The sequence below is a fragment of the Streptopelia decaocto genome (genome assembly GCF_964273445.1).
Source record: "Streptopelia decaocto genome assembly, chromosome: 1".
In the NCBI taxonomy this organism is placed as follows: domain Eukaryota; kingdom Metazoa; phylum Chordata; class Aves; order Columbiformes; family Columbidae; genus Streptopelia; species Streptopelia decaocto.
Window position 1 is genome coordinate 178,858,482 of NC_138663.1, and position 17,970 is coordinate 178,876,451.

General features: G+C 40.7%; 1 protein-coding gene across 6 annotated transcripts in view; it reads right to left on the minus strand.

Moving 5' to 3' along the window:
- Positions 1 to 1,406: 1,406 nt before the first annotated feature.
- The window catches only part of ELF1 (E74 like ETS transcription factor 1), a 91,293-nt gene continuing 74,729 nt past the window's right edge, over positions 1,407 to 17,970 (minus strand). For 4 of the 6 annotated variants that reach the window (XM_082053799.1, XM_082053800.1, XM_082053797.1 and 1 more), the window contains exons 7-10: positions 17,146 to 17,338; positions 15,552 to 16,019; positions 12,958 to 13,041; positions 1,407 to 3,083 (exon numbers count right to left, since the gene is read on the minus strand). In XM_082053799.1, coding sequence (XP_081909925.1) covers positions 2,468 to 3,083; positions 12,958 to 13,041; positions 15,552 to 16,019; positions 17,146 to 17,338 — 1,361 coding nt within the window. In that variant the 3' untranslated portion in view covers positions 1,407 to 2,467. The remainder of the gene's footprint in view (positions 3,084 to 12,957; positions 13,042 to 15,551; positions 16,020 to 17,145; positions 17,339 to 17,970) is intronic. The other 2 variants (XM_082053802.1, XM_082053801.1) reach the window with 1 other exon arrangement.

A 17,970-nucleotide genomic window follows, 5' to 3' on the forward strand; every position in this document is an offset into this window, starting at 1 on the left:
GGATGTGGGAAGGGAGTGATTTTCATTTACTGTTGGTTACACAACAGTCAGCTTTTGCAGACACTTTGCTGTCTGCTGGGGATTTTCTGCACTTCTCCAACTGAAACTAGCCAAGCTGACAAATCATTTTGCCTTTGTGATAGTTGCATCTACGGCAAGAGGTTTTGTTGGTGAAGTTGTAACCTTAAGGTGTGAGGTTTTATTATGTGTTCAGTACACCAGCAAAACAACTTCCCCACTTCTAAAAACAGTCAAGCATGATCACATCATGTTCCCTAGTATTATGAAATACTTGCAATACAGGAAAAAGTCCCTATTTTACAGTCTGATTTTAAAAACCTCTCCAGTGCTTTCATCCATCTGAAAACAGCCCTCAGGACAAGAACGCTGTCAGGGAGGCATCTACAATGCTCATCCTCATTCCCGGCAATATTGCCAGCGCTCCCTGGCTGTGGGGACTCCTGCCACATCAGCCACCAGTGCTGAGCAGGCAGCAGGTGTGTGGGTTTGGGTCCAGCCAGCCTTCCTGAGACACCTTGGATTTGCAGGTGGAAGCCTGACTGCAAGGGAGTCAGAGGAAAGAGATGCTGAATTAAACAGGATCATTTCAGCTGCCGAGGAACAGGGGACCTGTGGCAGAGACCTGCTTGTTCAATATAGTTTGTAGAGTGATTTCTGTCCAACTGGAGCAAATGATCTCTGCCACAGTTTGCTTCCACTAGTTTTTCTGCATTAATTAGAAATCATAGAATGTCCTGAGCTGGAAGGGACCCAACAAGGATAATAGAGTCCAACTCCTGTCCCTGCATAGGACAACCCCAGAGTTCACACCATGTGTCTGAAGGCATTGTCAAATAGTTTCTTGAATACTGCCAGGCTTGGGGCTGTGACACCTCCCTCCCAATTCAATCATAGAAAGTCATATTTCCTTTAATTTTACATTCCACTGATCTTACCAGGCATCATATTTATTTTTAATCCACTTTCTGTTGAAACATTGCGACATCAGAGGTTTTGCAGCTCTTGCAGTTTGGGCCAACCATTGTGTTATACAAGCTACAAAGACCTTTGCGATGAATGGCACCTCAGAATTACATTGAAAGTTTTGGGTGGTTTGTCTGAACATGTTGGGAAGTGACAGAAAAGGAGTTTAAGTCCCATTCTTGGACTTATCTCAACTTTCAATTGAGCTACAAAACCCTACAGTATTGCTGTTTCAAAGGATAACCACAGCACATTGGGTGCATTTGAATCTGTTCCTAAGTGATCCATGAATTGCTCATGTCCTACCACAGACCCACAATGATGAATCACATTGTTCTGTTTCTCAGTGTATTTTGGTTATTTATGATGATCGACAAAACATTATAATAATATAAAAACGTTTCAGAGTAAATAGAGAAAAATGTTTTTCCACTTGATTTATTTTCATAATAAACCAATTAAAAATACAAAAGACAAGGACCCAAGGTTCAGAGGGCTCCATCATTTAAAAATTTGTCTTTAAATACAAATTCACTCTGTAATACGAATACATATAACTCTAAACATAATGATCTTATTTGCATCTATCAAAAATTTGTATGGAAACAAATTAGCTGAAAAAACTTCCTCAAGACATTGAATGTACATTATTTACAATCAAAAAAAGAACTCTTAGCAGTATTAATCTCCAAATATCTGCATAAATTGTATATATTTCATTTCCCTCCCCCCCCTTAAAAAATAATCTGAAGTAGAAAGCAAGATTGTTAAGTTTCATAGTTGCAAAATGGCATGAAAAGTTTGCACCTGTAGTGATGCTGTTAGCTTCTATAATTAAATATATCCGAAGTTTTCATATAAAATATAGACATAGCATTGTCCATTACTGGAATAAATGTTTTGTGTACTCTCAATAGGAGTGTATATTCCATTTTGCACACACAAGAGCTTGTGCTGCAAAAAATGCAAAAGGATACCTGGCTATCAAAGTCTAAAACTGGTATAATTCACCAGTATGAAACCCATACTTGATCATAAAAATTCATACACATGGAATGAAAATGTCCCACTAAAAGTAACTGTTGCTTCAAAAGTTAATTGATACACGTACGGATTAAACAGAAAAGGTTATAATTACATTACTGCAATGTAAATTGGCAAAAGACTGAAAAGATACAGTAAGAAATGAGTTTGAAACTTTGGCCAACAACCTCAGGAGAAAGTCTTAATAGCATAAAAAGCATGTTCCTTCACGCCTGTATTTTGAAACATGAGTAACATATAATTTTATTTATATGATAACATTTAGCAATTAACAGAAAATCAAAATCCATTCTAAAGCATGAATTCTAACAATTAACTGCAGAAATTATGTAGCTTTGCAACATCTTGCTTCAGAATCAAATCATATATACAGAACTGAAAAGGTCCCATCACATTTATGAAAATAATCATCCACAGGGTCTTTTTAAAAAACTCTTTATTAATATGAATTGGGTTCCAATGGCTCATCTTCTTGCTTCACTTGCACGTTAGATGGGAAACCATTTGAACTGGACACTACCATCACAAAGGGTTGCTGCTGGAATCTCTGCTCCAGCTGCTCCGTCTCATCTAATTTGTCACTGTCGTCTTCTTTTACTGCTCCTTGCACGCCAACCTGTTTCGTCTCTGGTGCTTTAATAACTGAAGTGATCACCGTGGCCGATGGGTGAGCTACCACCTGCGAGCTGCTAGGTGAAAATGTCACCACAGGGGTGGTGGCACTGAAGGATGGAGATGAAGCCATGTTGGCTGTTCCATTGCAAACTGTCTGCACGCTACTGGTGAGCACCTGCTGCACTTGTGCTGGGCTCAGCACAATCGAGGAAGGAGGCGAGACTGGCTTCTGAGACTGCAGCATGACGTTTTCTTTAAGAACCGTCATGGGTTGTGAAGTAGGAATGGCTTGTAAAATGAATTTTTGGGGCGTTGTTGCTGAGGCTGGGTCTGTGCTGGCTATCACTGTAGTAAGAGGCACCGTCTGGAGTGTTACAGTGTGCAGCTGCTGGTTTCCAGGAGAAACAACCACCGGAACTTGGGTTGGAGTCTGTAAAGTCCTATTAAGATTAGAAAATATTGTAAGGTCAGAACTCTTCCACGTTGAGTTTTGAAAAATAATTACAGATTTACTATTGAAAAATCACTTGGCATCATAAACATTTTGTTTACCTAATGGTTCCAAAAGAGGTAGCAGTGAAACAAGAACTAAACCTGATCCTCAAAATTCAGCAACACAGTTCCCAGAGTAAAGGTCCCCCGCACGAACAATACTGCCATTGCCAAACTGAACAGCCTGCCTTTGAGACATTCAGTAATTCATCAGAAAACCTGGGAGTCACATCTAAGACCTCCTCAACCCACATAAGAAGCATAACCCACTACATGCCTGCCATCAATTTCACAAGGTACCTTAAGTAATTCTTAAGTCACAAGCATAAATGATTTCTAAGTCAGGCCTCAATTCTCCTGACATCTATATATATGTTTAACTATATGCAAAAGTATCTGCACTGTACAGTGAGTCTGGTCGGGACCTTTTCAGACTCCCAGAACACAGCTCTCTGCCTGCCAGGCTTGTACACTCCTTCTGGTAAAGCAACGGGACAGAATTTGCTCCCAAAACATCAGTTTAAATCAGATGGAAAGCCATGTTCTGGCTTCAACAGTTACAGCAAAAAGCTCACCAGAGCAGGACTGATGTGATGCTGAAGCTACAAGGCAATGTGTGTGCAGATGCTGCTGCTGGCAGTATTCCAACTGTACAGGGAGCTGCACCCCCCTTCCCCAGTGCTGCAGCAGAGACAAGTGAATGAACACTTGTAGAGGATTTCCCAGGTCCCTCTCAGCTCAGTCCTCTGGGAAAGGCCTCCAGCAGAGCTCCACAGATTGTTCCAGCAAGAGCAGCTCTGGTATCAGGTTCAGCTGGTATCAGGTTCAGAGTGTGTCCCTGAGCATCTTCCAGCTGCCAATCCCTGCTGCAGGCAATTTTGTTCCCACCTCCAGTGTGGCTTGGCAATACAAGGAACAAAATTTGCATCTCTTCTTCACAAGAAAGGAGAGGAAGGTTGCACCCAGGAATGCTGCTGTAGCAAAACAAATCCAAATCTTTGCCCATGAGGAACCCATACAGTTCTCATCATAAAATAACCATCATAACCAGGACAGAAAATTTGATGCGACTGACACCAGAATTAATCTTGAGTTCCTGTTTCACACAACTGGAGACCACCCAAGGAATAAGAAGCTAATGGAAATGGTGACTGGCTGGAGGTGAAGCACCAGCTAGAGCTATTGCTTCTTTCTTTTCAACTTGGTGCTGCACAGCAAATAACAGCAACTGAAGTGCAAGGCTCAGAATGCAGCACCAAGACTCACACCAAGTCTGCTAAGGGTTATCACTGCTGACTATTTTGCTTACCCAGGGACCTTGATAGAAAAAAAAAAAAACACAAATGTCTGCGTCAAAAGTAGTAAGAGTATGAGGACACCCACTAGCGCCTTTTTTTTGGTTTAAATATATATATAAAAAAAAAAAAAATATATATATATATATATATATGAAACTACCTACACTTAACCAAACTTGCAGTAAAATCAAAAAGTCACACAGATACACCCCAACCCAGGAAAGTCTATGGAGACCAACAATGCAAGCGCAACAGCTAAGAAGGAAAGACAACTGACACCTGCCTTCAGAAAAAGCATTAAAAGTATCCGAGTAGAAACCAAGCCAGCTCCGTAATCCACAGAGAAACTTACTTGAGCCCGAAGGATTAAGATCAACTCAATATTTGCAGTTTTGAAAGCGGCAGCTGAAGCTGCTAGCCTGTGCTGGTATGCCGTCCAAGTATTACTCTGAAGCTACTTTCATGTTCCTTAGTTGTTTTATTTTAAAACAAAACAGTAAAAATAAAAGCTTCTAGCTGTTAAATGGCTCTAAAGGACAAACTCACAAAGTGCGAACTGGGTGTTATCAGTGCAGGGGGTATTCTGCAAAGCACTAGGAGCAGCAGCTCTGAGACAACTGAACCAGAGCGTTTTGTTTCAACACACTGACATTATTACCTGCATATTGATATTAAGCCATTTTACTTCTCCTGAAAGCAATTCCTGTATCTGTACGTTATACTGTTACTAACAGTTTACTCCAGATGCTCTATCTTCTCCAGCAGTAAAAACACCTATCATATATGATACAAATATATGTAAATGCATATAGAACATGTACACACGCACACACAGCGTAGACTTGCTAGAGGGAAAGCAAGCAGCAGATGTCTGTACAAGCACAGGATTAAGTAGTGCTCAGCACCATAAATACATGTAGCTAGTTGTCCTACTGGTGGCCTTAATTGGTAAGGCTACAAAAAACTGCAACTGTTTACAAACTAAAAATCTATCTGCTCAAACTATTTGCCTTGAATATCATTGAAAAAAATACAGCTTTAATAATTTCATCTGTTTTACAGAAAAAAAATACACACTAGATGATCTCTAAACACTGGGTTACATTATTTTAGGTGCTTTGAACTGTGTCTTTTGCTATGCTTCTGAATTTCACTATCAATTTGCTAATACCCTTCCTACTCTAAAGTACAAACTTAGTTTACTTACTTGAAAAGTTGCTGCTGAGGTTACAAAAGAATAAGGACATTAAGCAACAGCGATGAAAGGGAAATGCTGCCATAAAAGAATCTGGTTACAACTGAGGAAAAAAACGACAAAAATTCTGAAGTCATTTTAGCTTGTCAGAAAATGATCATCTAGTTCTTGTGCCACTGGTACTGTTAACAGTCTAGAATTGTGCAATATTAACTCATAGAGAGGTAACTAGTGATAAAGCAAACACTACGTGACAGGCAGGAAAATCAAGTGTATTCATGGCAATTTATGGGAAATTTATGAACTGGAGAAAGGGAGAAGATACCAAAAAATACAGAAGCTACAAGCCAAGGTAAACAAAATATTTCACAGCAAAGTAAGAAAATGAAACAGGACGATATTACAAAATACATAGAAATAGGTAACAGAGGAGAATTCCCACTCCAACATACACATTGTTCAACCTGCAGCTACAGGGGAAATGATGGCCTTGAGATAAACGGGCAAACTTCCAGGGACTTTTCCCATTTGTTCAACTAAGTGGTTGCAAAAAACTCACTGAGTCATGCAAGGCAGAAGGAAGGAGGCAGAGGGGTGCGGTGTGTTTGTTAGAACCACTTCAGATGCCGGAGTCTAGAGGCAAATCTCCCAAGTGACTGTAGGAAGCATCAGCCAAACGCGACTCAGGAGCTCTGCTGTCTCTGCAAACTGTTGCACAGCTCTGCTCGTGTACATGATCTGCAGAACCCTCAACAATCTGGTCAGTGTTGCACCCCAGCATTATCCCCGTCATCACCACTGCTGCTTCTGCAGCACAAACCATGCAGACGGGCGGTGCTAAGCAGGGATACCCGTGGCACTTGATGCCTTCGTGCCCGGTCTGAACACAGCCTCCTCCTCCAAAGGAGAGGCAGAATTTGCCTGTTCTTGTCTAACTCTTTGCCTGGACAAGAGAATCTCTTATATGGTGAGGATACAAAGGACTCAATTCTCAAGTCTGCTGTCCTTCTTGCTAACTCACGCGATCCTGCAGTCTCCCTTCCAGAATTTTTCAGAACTGCACACTCACACAAATTAAATCTCACAAACTTTGCTACTAACAGAGACCTGCAGAAACCCCACCTCTTTTGACAGTGCCAAAGACAGGTAGAGAGAGCTTCTGTGGACAAGCTTCTCATTGTGCAGAGACAAAATGAATCTGTCTAGGTGACTCTGAAGTCTCTTCTGCCGTAAGCAGCATTCTTCCTACCTACCACAGAAATTAAATCAGAAATGGGCTTAAGAAAAGGTCTTCTCAGCTACAAGAAAATAAAAGCAAAATGTTTGGTTATAACCAAAGTCTTTGCTGTGATAGAAGTTGTTGCTATTCTACATGTGTTCTGAGAAACACACCCTGTTGCAAGCTAAATTACAGTTTCTTGTAGAAGCCCCCTGAGATCACATCAGCCTATTTCTGATGAACACCTCCCTCAGGAAGGGCATTTTCCTCACCGTGCTCAAACCTGAGATACAGTCAAGCCTTCACTTAAGAGATCATAGAATTGTTTTGGTTGGAAAAGACCTTTAAGAACACCGAGTCCAACCGTTAACCTGGCACTGCCAAATCCACCACTAAACCATATCCATAAGAACCTCATCTATACATCTTTTAAACCTCTCAGGGGATGGTGACTCAACCACTTCCCTGGGCAGCCTGTTCCAATACCTGACAACCCTTTCTGTGAATAATTTTTTCCTAATATCCGACTGAAACCTCCCTTGCACAACTTGAGGCCATTTCCTCTTGCCCTGTCACTTGTTACTTGGGTAAAGAGACCAACACCCTCCATGCTACAACCTCCTTTCAGGTAGTTTTAGAGAGATGACAGAGATCAACTCTTCACCATAATCACTTGCCTCCCTCGTTCTGGGGAAGGCTATAGCAAGGCTGAGCCAGATCCACCAGTACCTGCTAGTTGCTGTGTTGGAGAATTTCTAGTGTAGGCATGAAGACCCAACTTGTTGCACTGATGGAAGACCATTGTTTAACTGCAAACAGAGGTGAAGCATGTGCACTGATGCTGGCTGATCAAAGTAAGGCCTTCCAAATATTACCCAGGAGCTGTTTCCCATTATCTAGAAGTCCTCAGCTGGCATCGTATTCCTTCTCTCACGTTCCCCGTCAAATCCCAGGGAGCCCTAGTGAGCTCTTTACTGAGACTGACACCTGTAACGGTTTTTATGCATCACACTCATAGGAACAGCAGAGGAGTGATGGGCTACAGGATTAGCTGACATCGTGCACATTTGACTCTTGTTCTCATTCACGGAAAAGGGACTGAAAGCTGACGGTCAGTGCCAAATCTCAGTAGGACAGTGCCAGACTGCCTCCCTGCATCTGTGTGCAAGCTCAAGCAAAATCAATATAGGTAGGTGTTCTATGATTATAGAACATAACAGCGACATTACCACACAATTTACACAAGCTAATGTCTGTACACGGCATAAGATGAAGACACTTCATTTGAAACAGCAGCTGTAATCCTGTTTTCAGAGTTGATAAACTCATGCTAGACAAATCTGTCAATTTTTCAGCTTCAACATAGCTGCAGTTAGACCACCAATACATCACAGCCTGGACACTGAAACACGTTATGGAACAATAGCAGAAAGCATATGTGTTTGCCCGGGGTAGATACGACTTTCAAATGTAACTCCCTCTGCTTATCAGGACAATCCACTGTGTTGGCATATTGTTGGCTTCACCACTGTTCTTACTCAGATTGCTCATACCAGAAAAAAAAAACAGTTCACCTTCAGCTATTTCCTTCTCCTCTTGAATGAGGATCTTGCCACTGTGGTCCATACCTGTGTCACCTTGAGGATGAATGACAGCAACATTTTCTACACAAAGATTGCACAAAGGTCAAGAGGAAAGCTGTGGCTGATTCATCATGTAGCAGTTCTCCAGAATCACAGAGTGGTTGGTGTTGGAAGGCACCTCTGGAGATCATCCAGTCCAACACAGAACACATCCCACTGGTCCTCTGTGGTCTGTATTAGCTTTTCCCCCAGCTACAAAACAGAGTCAGGATACTGGTCTTCTAACATGCTCTGTCCAAGCTATCACAATGACAACTTGAAAATACAGAAAAGAAACAATTTGACAGAGACGTTGTGTTTAAAACCTGAAGTCTGCTAAAGCATTGCACAGGATCTGTCAGCAGGCAGCCACTTGTAGTCTTCCTGGTATATAGAGCTGCCAGCTAGAACATGTCCCACATACAGTCATTAAGAAACAGACACATATAATTTTAAATTACTCACAATATTATCTTCTCACAACTGTTCGTAACATGAGAACCTCTTAGTTGTCCAAACGCAGGCATCTTAGAGGCCTGTACAATGTCCTAGACTACCCATGATGAGGTAAGTTCCTCGCATTACAGGAGAGGTTATACTTTCTGGAGCAATAAAAAGGATGCCCTTTATATTCAGAACAACCCAATGAACATGGAGCTGAATCCCAGGCCTACTTTGGTGCCTCCAAATTCCAAGCTAAAACACAATTACTCCAATATGGCAGATATTCTGGTTAACCTATATCTGTTATTCTTGTTAAAACAGAACAATTTAACAAGCATTAAATTCAAAGAAACTTTTTTTCTTCCTTAAAAAAGCTGACTCACTGGAAAAAAGTTAGCAATAAAATGCTCATCCAGAGAGGCATTTTTGTCTTATCGCTGGAAACATGTGGTGCCAAATTCAGTTTCCAGTTACACAACTGGAGACTGCAGTAACTGTGCTCGAGTGCACAGAGCCAGGGTGGTTAGTCCTACAGAACAGCAGTGAGTTTGCAATTCTGAATATTCCCACTGGCGATGCCAGATCTTCTCTGGTCAGCAAAACTCGGTTTGCATGACCTGACCCTGCTCCTGTCCCGCTTCCCAAGCTGGGGTTAGCACCACATCACAGCCTTTCTGTGTCAGCGCAGGGGCTGAAGAAGAGGCATCTACCCCTGGCAAGTAACACTTCTCCTTGTCTCCCTTGCATACAGCAACACCAAAATTTGTATTAAAAGCCCACTGAAAGCTATCCAAAAACCAAGATCTTTCCACTTCAGAGCAAGACACGACCCTTCCCTGAAGGTACACAGAACTCTGCATGAGCTTTGCACAGCTATAAATGAAGCCACTGCCTGTCTCCCCTGCAGAACCAACTCCTGATTTTCACTGGCATTCCTGTTTCTTCGAGAGATGCAGAGGCCCTGAAGAAGCACTGCCACACTCTGCAGCGATGCTCTGGGAGTGAACTGCACCAGGCGATGCTGCCCAGGGGAGGGACAGTGACACGAGCCCTTCACAACATTCTTCAAATATGATTCTTTTACCAAGTCCCTCAGCAGAGAACATGCACGTTCAGACTTCTTCTCTGAAGGACATGGTTAAGTGTTAAGAAGCCAATTGTGTTGACCTCAAAATTCCTTAATGTTTTCTCTATAGTATGTAGTTAATAACTTTTTTTCCCTGCTCACAACACAACAGAAGCAAACTGCTGCAAAGGGAAGACCATTTATTTCCATGAAGAAAAGGGAATAACATATTTATGCATAAAACTTGTCTTAAGCAATGTAGTTTCTAAAATTATATGGGTCCAAGACATTCATGCTTCAAGGAAGAGCTCAACCACTAACGAGTACACATCGGAAAAACTGCCAAGGATCGTTCCCAAACCCTGGCTGCCCTTTCTCACTAATGCTCTTGACTACCTACATGCTCCAACCTCAGAACACCAACTGGCAACCAATGTTTCTATTAGGTTGGTGCAAAAGTAATTGTGGTTTTGGACCATGAATTTTAAAACCTTATAACTAGGCTCAAACACATCTTTATTAATCAAAATAGGAACCGTTACAGTCAATACATTTTTGCCAACGAGAAATAAGTTTGTTTATTCCTGTAGTGTAAAAATCTGTGCTTCAGGATTCAACAAACTCTTGAAAAGCATCTTCTGCATCCTGCTGGTTGTGGAAGCGTTTTCCCTGCAAAAAGTTGTTGAGATGCTTGAAGAAGTGGTAGTTGTTTGGTGAGAATGTGAATACGGCAAATGAGGCAAACCTTCATAGCCCAATTTGTTCAACTTTGGAAGCATTAGTTGTGCGATGTGCAGTTCAGTGTTGTTGTGGAGAAGAACTGGGCTCTTTCTGTTGACCAATGCCAGCTGCAGGTGTTGAAGTTCTTGGTGCATCTCATCGATTTGCTGAGCAGATTTCTCAGATGTAATGGTTTTGCTGGGATTCAGAAAGCTGTAGAGGATCAGACTGGCAGCAGACCACCAAACAGTGACCGTGACCTTTTTTTGGTGCAAGTTTGGCTTTGGGAAGTGCTTTGGAGGTTCTTCTTGGTTCAACCACTGAGCTCGCCATTGACGGTTGTCGTACAAAATCCACTTTGTGTTGCATGTCACAATCCAAATGAGAAATGGTTCATTGTTGTTGCATAGAATAAGATGACACTTCAAAAAGACGATTTTTTAAAATTTTGTCAGCTTATCAATTTTTTTTCACCTTTCCAATTGGCTTCAAGTGCTGAACGACTGTAGAACGGTCAAGGCTGAGTTCTTCGGCAGCTTCTGTGTAGTTGTAAGAGGATCAGCTTCGATCGTTGCTCTCAATTGGTTGTTGTCAACTTCCGACGTCTGGCTACTACGCTTCTCTTCTTCAAGGCTCTAGTCTCCTTTGCGGAACTTCTCGAACCTCCAGCGCACTGCATGTTCGTTAGCAGCTCCTGGGCCAAATGCGTTGTTGTTGTGAGTTGTCTCTGCTGCTTTACAGCCCATTTTGAACCCAAATAAGAACACTGCTTTAATTTGCTTTTTCTCTAACATAATTTCCATAGTCTAAAATAAATATAAAATAAACAGCAAGTAATAAGTCAGTAGCAAAAAGAGGCAAGAAAAGCACATTAAAATGATACACAACATAACCACATTTATTTAAGAATGTATTCCAATATCAAATGGCAAATTTTGACAATGCAAAAACTGCAGTTACTTTTGCACCAACCTAATATTTGTTCTTATGCTGCCTTATAAAACTACTATAAAGTGACTCAGTATCACAGTATGTTTGGGATTGGAAGGGACCTCAGAAGATCATCTAGTCCAATCCCCCTGCTGGAGCAGGAACACCTAGGTGAGGTCGCACAGGAACATGTCCAGGCGGGTTTTGAATGTCTCCAGAGAAGGAGACTCCACAACCCCCCTGGGCAGCCTGTTCCAGTGCTCTGGCACCCTTACTGAGAAGAAGTTTCTTCTCAAATTCAAGTGGAACTTCTTGTGTTCCAGCTTGATCCCATTACCCCTTGTCCTATCATTGTTTGCCACCGAGAAGAGCCTGGCTCCATCCTCATGGCACTCACCCTTCATATATTTATAAACATTAATAAGGTCCCCCCTTAGTCTCCTCTTCTCCAAACTAAAGAGACCCAGCTCCCTCAGCCTTTCTTCATAAGGGAGGTTCTCCACCCCCTTAATCATCTTGGTTGCCCTACGCTGGACCCTCTCCAGCAGTTCCCTGTCCTTCTTGAACTGAGGGGCCCAGAACTGGACACAATATTCCATGAATGTCTTGGACCCATATAATTTTAGAAACTACATTGCTTAAGACAAGTTTTATGCATAAATATGTTATTCTCTTTTCTTCATGGACACAATATTCCAGATGTGGTCTCACCAGGGCGGAGTAGAGGGGAAGGAGGACCTCTCTCGATCTACTAACCACCCCCCTACAGACAGAAGCTTCCTACAGACTCCAACCACAACCCTACAGAGATTGTGCGTAGGTTTGTCAGTTCTTATTCTATAATGGCAACTGTATGTGCTGTACATTTTCAAATCATGTCGACCATTAATTTCAACCTTAATGGAAGCTTCACTGCAGCAATTCAGAACGTGTGCATAAACACATTCAACTCCCAGAGATTTATAGCTGTTTGAATAAACCAAGCCAAAATTCAGTTCCTTTGTTTTAGCCTTATTATAAAACAAGATCTAAACCATATGCTTCAAAAAACGTTTACTGTCTCCTTTTACCTCACCAAAGTATTTGAAGTTCGCATTTTGAAACTAGGCAGAAATCTATCTGTCATAAATTGTACTTTTAGAGCCTAGAATAGGCAGCGACTACTGCGCAGGGCTCATCAGCACCTTGGTTTGCAACTTGGTCTGTTCTGGTTAAAAGCACACGAAAAAATCTGAGTTGTGCTTTTTATTTTCACTCTAACTGCTGCAACACCTTAGTACATTCTTTCTTAATTAGCAGTACATCTATAGCAGTCAGTAATTACATACTGTGCTGAAAAGATACGATGGGTCTTTTTTTTCCCCTTCATCTGAAACACTGTCGTCTTGCCCAAGAGAGGTGCAACCAAAGACCTTGTGGAAAAATGTTTTAAATTACAAACAGGATTAGAAATGATGCAACATAGAACTAAGGCTTTAAGGCTTTTACTTCGTTTTAACTTCACATGTGTATCTTCTCTACTACTTTTTTTCCCGTAGCTTATTGCCCAAGGTCTGATTGTGAAACACCGTAACGCAATAATTGGATGTCATCATGTCACTGAGCAGCTTTCCAAATGTTGGGCTGGACTTCTTGCCCACCTGCCTTATTAGGCTTTACAGATGCTTCTGTTTGTTGTTACCATTTTTTATACCACCTACACTATTGTCATACTTTTTGATATAAAAACTAATGTAGGTCTAGCGTTGAGCTATTTCACTCTGTAAATTGCTGAACTCTCCCCCTATTAATGTTTAATACCATTATTCTACTGACTTAAATGGTGATTGTATAGCTTGAATTATGTCTGTACTGGTTTCCTGTTGCTATTACTACCCCTCACTTTTTGCAGCTTACAAGTAATTAACTCTGAAATCATAAGATTGCACTGAACAGAGCAGCTTCATCCCTAATCTTTAAAATCTTACCATACATCACCTTAATGCAGATTTTTATTAATTTTCTAAATTAATATCAAAATAGTTCTGTTGGTGGTTTTGGTTTTTTGTTTGTTGGGCTTTTTTGTCAAATTCTTCATAATTATCGTTCACATAAACTTCTGATCAATATAACCCTTCCCTCCTCCCTCTGCATCTTGTTAGAACAATAGGTAAAACACAATTTGATTTCAAATCATGCATATCAGAATTAAGAGACAAAAGAAACCAGATATTGTCTACCTAAAACTGGTAACTCTTTCCAGTTCGTTTTACAGTACCTACCAGTAACTATGAAAAGTAGTTTTGCTTTTGTGGCTCAATGTATTTATTCCCTTGCAGCAGTGAATTTCTCTTTTCAGTGTGAATTTTTCATATTGCAGCATGAAAGAAAATATTTTGTATTTTTTAAGGAATACCTTTTCAAAAAAGGATTCAAACTAGGAAGTCCATGGATAATTTTAAAGTTTGAGGGTTTTTTACCCCAAGGAAAAAAGAGAGAATGTAACTTGTTTTCTGATCGAAGCTGCACTCTTGGTTTGTAATTTTCTATACATAAATCTTAAGGTTCCTCAACTACTTGGTTATCTTCTGAAGTGTTTCTTATTGATTCTATTGTATCGGTCACTGGAGGCTGATCTGAAGTTTCAGTTCTTTCCCTTCCTCTAAAAAAACGGCTGTTATTGCTATCCTGGATTTTCCTTTTATGTAAGTGGAGTTTTAATAACCAACCAGCTCTTACAAAATCCCCCTAGTAGAAGAGAGGAGAGAGCAAAACTTATTCTTTGGAAACAAATAAATAATTTAGTCTTATTAGTGTCATTACTTACTACTCTTTGACAAAATTCCATAGTTAACCTCAGCTAGTCAGTACCACTTGAAATCTATTGGTGGCTCTGGATGTAATTTTCAAAGGAAAGAATAAAGGAAGGGAGAAGGAAATAGCATAATTGTCATTTTGCAGCACCAAATGCCGACCATTGTAACAGTGATGTTAACACAGTAAAGCTCAAAAAGCAAAGTGGTGTTCATAATTCACTATGAATGTGCAGCTCCTGAATTACATCCCGAAGCTTTCCTGAAACAGCTTTAAGGTGCAGAATTAGTACCTTGACATTCCTGTGAAGGGTCTAGATTTCACCAGCATTTATTTGTTTTAGGTCTTTTGCAGTCAGTGAAGACAAACGAGCTCCATCAGGGGACGCCGCAGGCTAGGGTAAAACCAGGCTTAAGTGATTGCTTTTAAAACTTCCTTCAATTAGGATGCTGCTACTAAGGGGTACATAGGTGCAAAGGATGATGATGCTTAAATGCTGTGTAGTGTCAGTCAGTTGATTTACAAATTAAGCATGGAAGACTGTCTCCCAAAATAGTCTGCAGATACAGAATTCCCATGAGATTATCCTGTTAATTGCTTTCTAAAAATCAAAAGAACACGCTCTTATAACAGCAGCAAAATGCTAGAGCTGGAGCTTTCCCCTGTTGTAACTGAAGACAATGCAAAAGATGAAAGAGATGACAAAAAAGGAAAATCTTTTTGAAGGGATCATGCAGACACACCACATGTAATTCAAAAGTGAAGACATTAAACAATCAGTGAAAAAGAGAGTGATGAAAATACCGTCTCTGCTACAGGATACAACCAATGATACCGATTTTAAAGAGAAGTTGTATGTTTTTCCTCTCTAAAGGATTTGCATCAGGCTTAATACCACATGAAAGATGTGCTTCCCTCCACCAAAGGCACAGCATTTTATGAGTGTAGACATTGCAGTACGCTGCAGTAATCCCCAACTCCTAGGGTCAGCCACAAAGACACCATTTCACTTCAACCGAACTGGGAGACAAGCAATTCTTTTGACGCACAACAAAGAATCTAGTCTATCTAGCCATCATCCAGTGAATTTATTATTATTCATACACTTATTTCCTGTATGTTTTCTTACCTTATATTCTGAACCGAGGGATTTAATGTTTCGTCTGGAACATTACTGGTTACAGCCGCGTGTCCTTCCGTGAGGGACTGCAACGGCTGCATTACGTGAACTGTCCGAAAAAGCTGCGTGGGATGTACTGGCTGCGGAGATTGCATTGTCCTCAAAACTTCTGAAGTCAAGCCAGGTGTCTGCTGCTGCACAACTTCTACGTGCTCCTTCAGCTTAGCCGGCTTCAAGTTTCCTGTTTTTAGCATTGTGGTTGATCCTCCCTTTGTTCCCGCGTTTGCAGATGCTCGAGATCTGCTCGACTGGTTTCTATTGGCCACAGGAGTTGAGAGCAGAGTTGAATCTGATGATTCGGTGCTAGGGCTCGCATCTTCATCATCGATATAGACAAGATCTTTTGGCATTTCTTTAAATTGATATACTAGGCGCTGACCTTCTACTTTAGCCAGTATTCCTCTTTGGTAATAGTATCTGTTTAATGCATACACACATCAAGTTACACAGTATTTTTTGCCAAGAACCGAATGAAAGCAAAATTTAAAGAAAAATTTAAAAGGGGCAACAAAACCCCCAGAAAATAAGACCCGCACTAACAAGAAGCTTAAAGTTCAATATTTTAAGTGCCTATTTGCTTCATTATAAAGGAGTCGCCAATTTAATAGCGCATTTTTTTCCTCAAACAACTTTCTTTCACTGGTATTTCTTGTCACCTTTTAATTTGAACCTCGGATAACCCTGAGGAGAAAGAGAACTCTGTGACTTGGCAGCTCTCCTATCAACTCATAACCTTTAAAAGTTGCATGAAACTTGTAATTCTCCTCTTGACTCATACAGTTCTTTCAGTTACCTGAATTTGTGCTTATGCAGCAGTGAGCACAGGCAGACATTTTAGCTACAAGAAAGCAAAGGGAACAGGACAGGAGAGCACTACTACTGTTAAATTTACAAATTAATATGACAATTTGAAATTACACACACTGAAGTGAGGGGCGAAGGGAAATGAAAAGAAATGCACAGCTGCCCAGTTGGACAATTATTAACCAGCAGGTAAGACTGAAGCTGCCATCACCCACACTCGTATTTTGCACAGTCTTTTCTGTATGAGAAAAATGCCAGTCTGACAGGCAGAGGCATAAGAGAAAATGTTTTAACACTGTCTGTACACATAAGTGCACCCAGACCTGAATTCTAAAACTGTATCTTCCGCTGGAAATGAGCTAATTTCCAGTAAGTAGAAATAATTTCATTAACACACCCGAATTTAGGATTATTTTTGAGAAAAGAGATTCACATTTTATGTAAAAGGCTTGCCCCACTTGGAATCTTCAGCCTCGTACTTTGGCTGTGGCTGACTGTGAAAAACGCAGTTTCTGCAGCAGCGCTGAATGTCTGAGCTGAGGCTGAAGGCAAATGATTTGGGGTTGAGGTTATTAAGTGTTACTTTTAGTTAGCTTATTTATTTTGCTGAAATAACTTCCTAATTTCCCAAATTGCTAGAATATTAACTCTTTACTGTTGTTACACAAATCAGACAAGGCATTTAATGCATGCAAACACTAAGGCAACAAAACCAGTGTATTATTAAAAAGGCACATACCTGAGAGCTCTACCCATTGTTTCATAATTCATGTCAGGTTTGTTTTTGTGTTTTCCCCACAACCTGGACACAGCCTTGGAATCTACCAGTTTGAAAATGCCCTTCTCTCTTTGAGTCCATTTGATATATTTAGGACACGTAGCTTTGTCCTGGAGCAGTGCTAGTAAGAACTCCCAGAGATAAATCGTATTTCCTAAAGTAAAAGTATTTCAGGACAGAGGAAAAAAAATATATATTAGTTGACCATATTTTATTAATGATACCAATAAAAGTTAAGAAGCTGATATCTTTATGAATACTTTGTAATACGTCCCCAAGACTAGGAAATAGCGGTGGAAGGGTATGGGAAGGGATTCTTGTTAGTTATTAGAATCTGGGTGCCGAGACACCCCTGGCCAGTGTCTGTAAACCTACAGAGTCACATACCAGTCAACCTACAGTCACCCTGTTCCAACCACCAATGTTAGACAACATCAGTCAGCTACGTGTCCCCTTCTCTCCTGCCTAACCCAGGCACAGAAGTAGCTACTATTGCTTTACCTCAAACAGGAACTTGTTCAGGTCTATCCTCTGAAAATGCTGGAAATTAAGCCCTTGCTTAAATACTTTGCTGAATTCAGGTGAGTGTTATAATCCTTTAAAAGGCTAAACAAAATCCTTACTTTTAACAATTAGACTTATATGGAGCAATCACTGGCATATGCTGAGGCAGGCAAATCTTCAGGAATAAAGTTCGGAAAAAGCTTTTTTTTAATTACTTCAGTGAGTGCTTGCACTTGGTGGTAGACAACACTCAAATTTCATTTTATAAGCAAGCGGGCACAA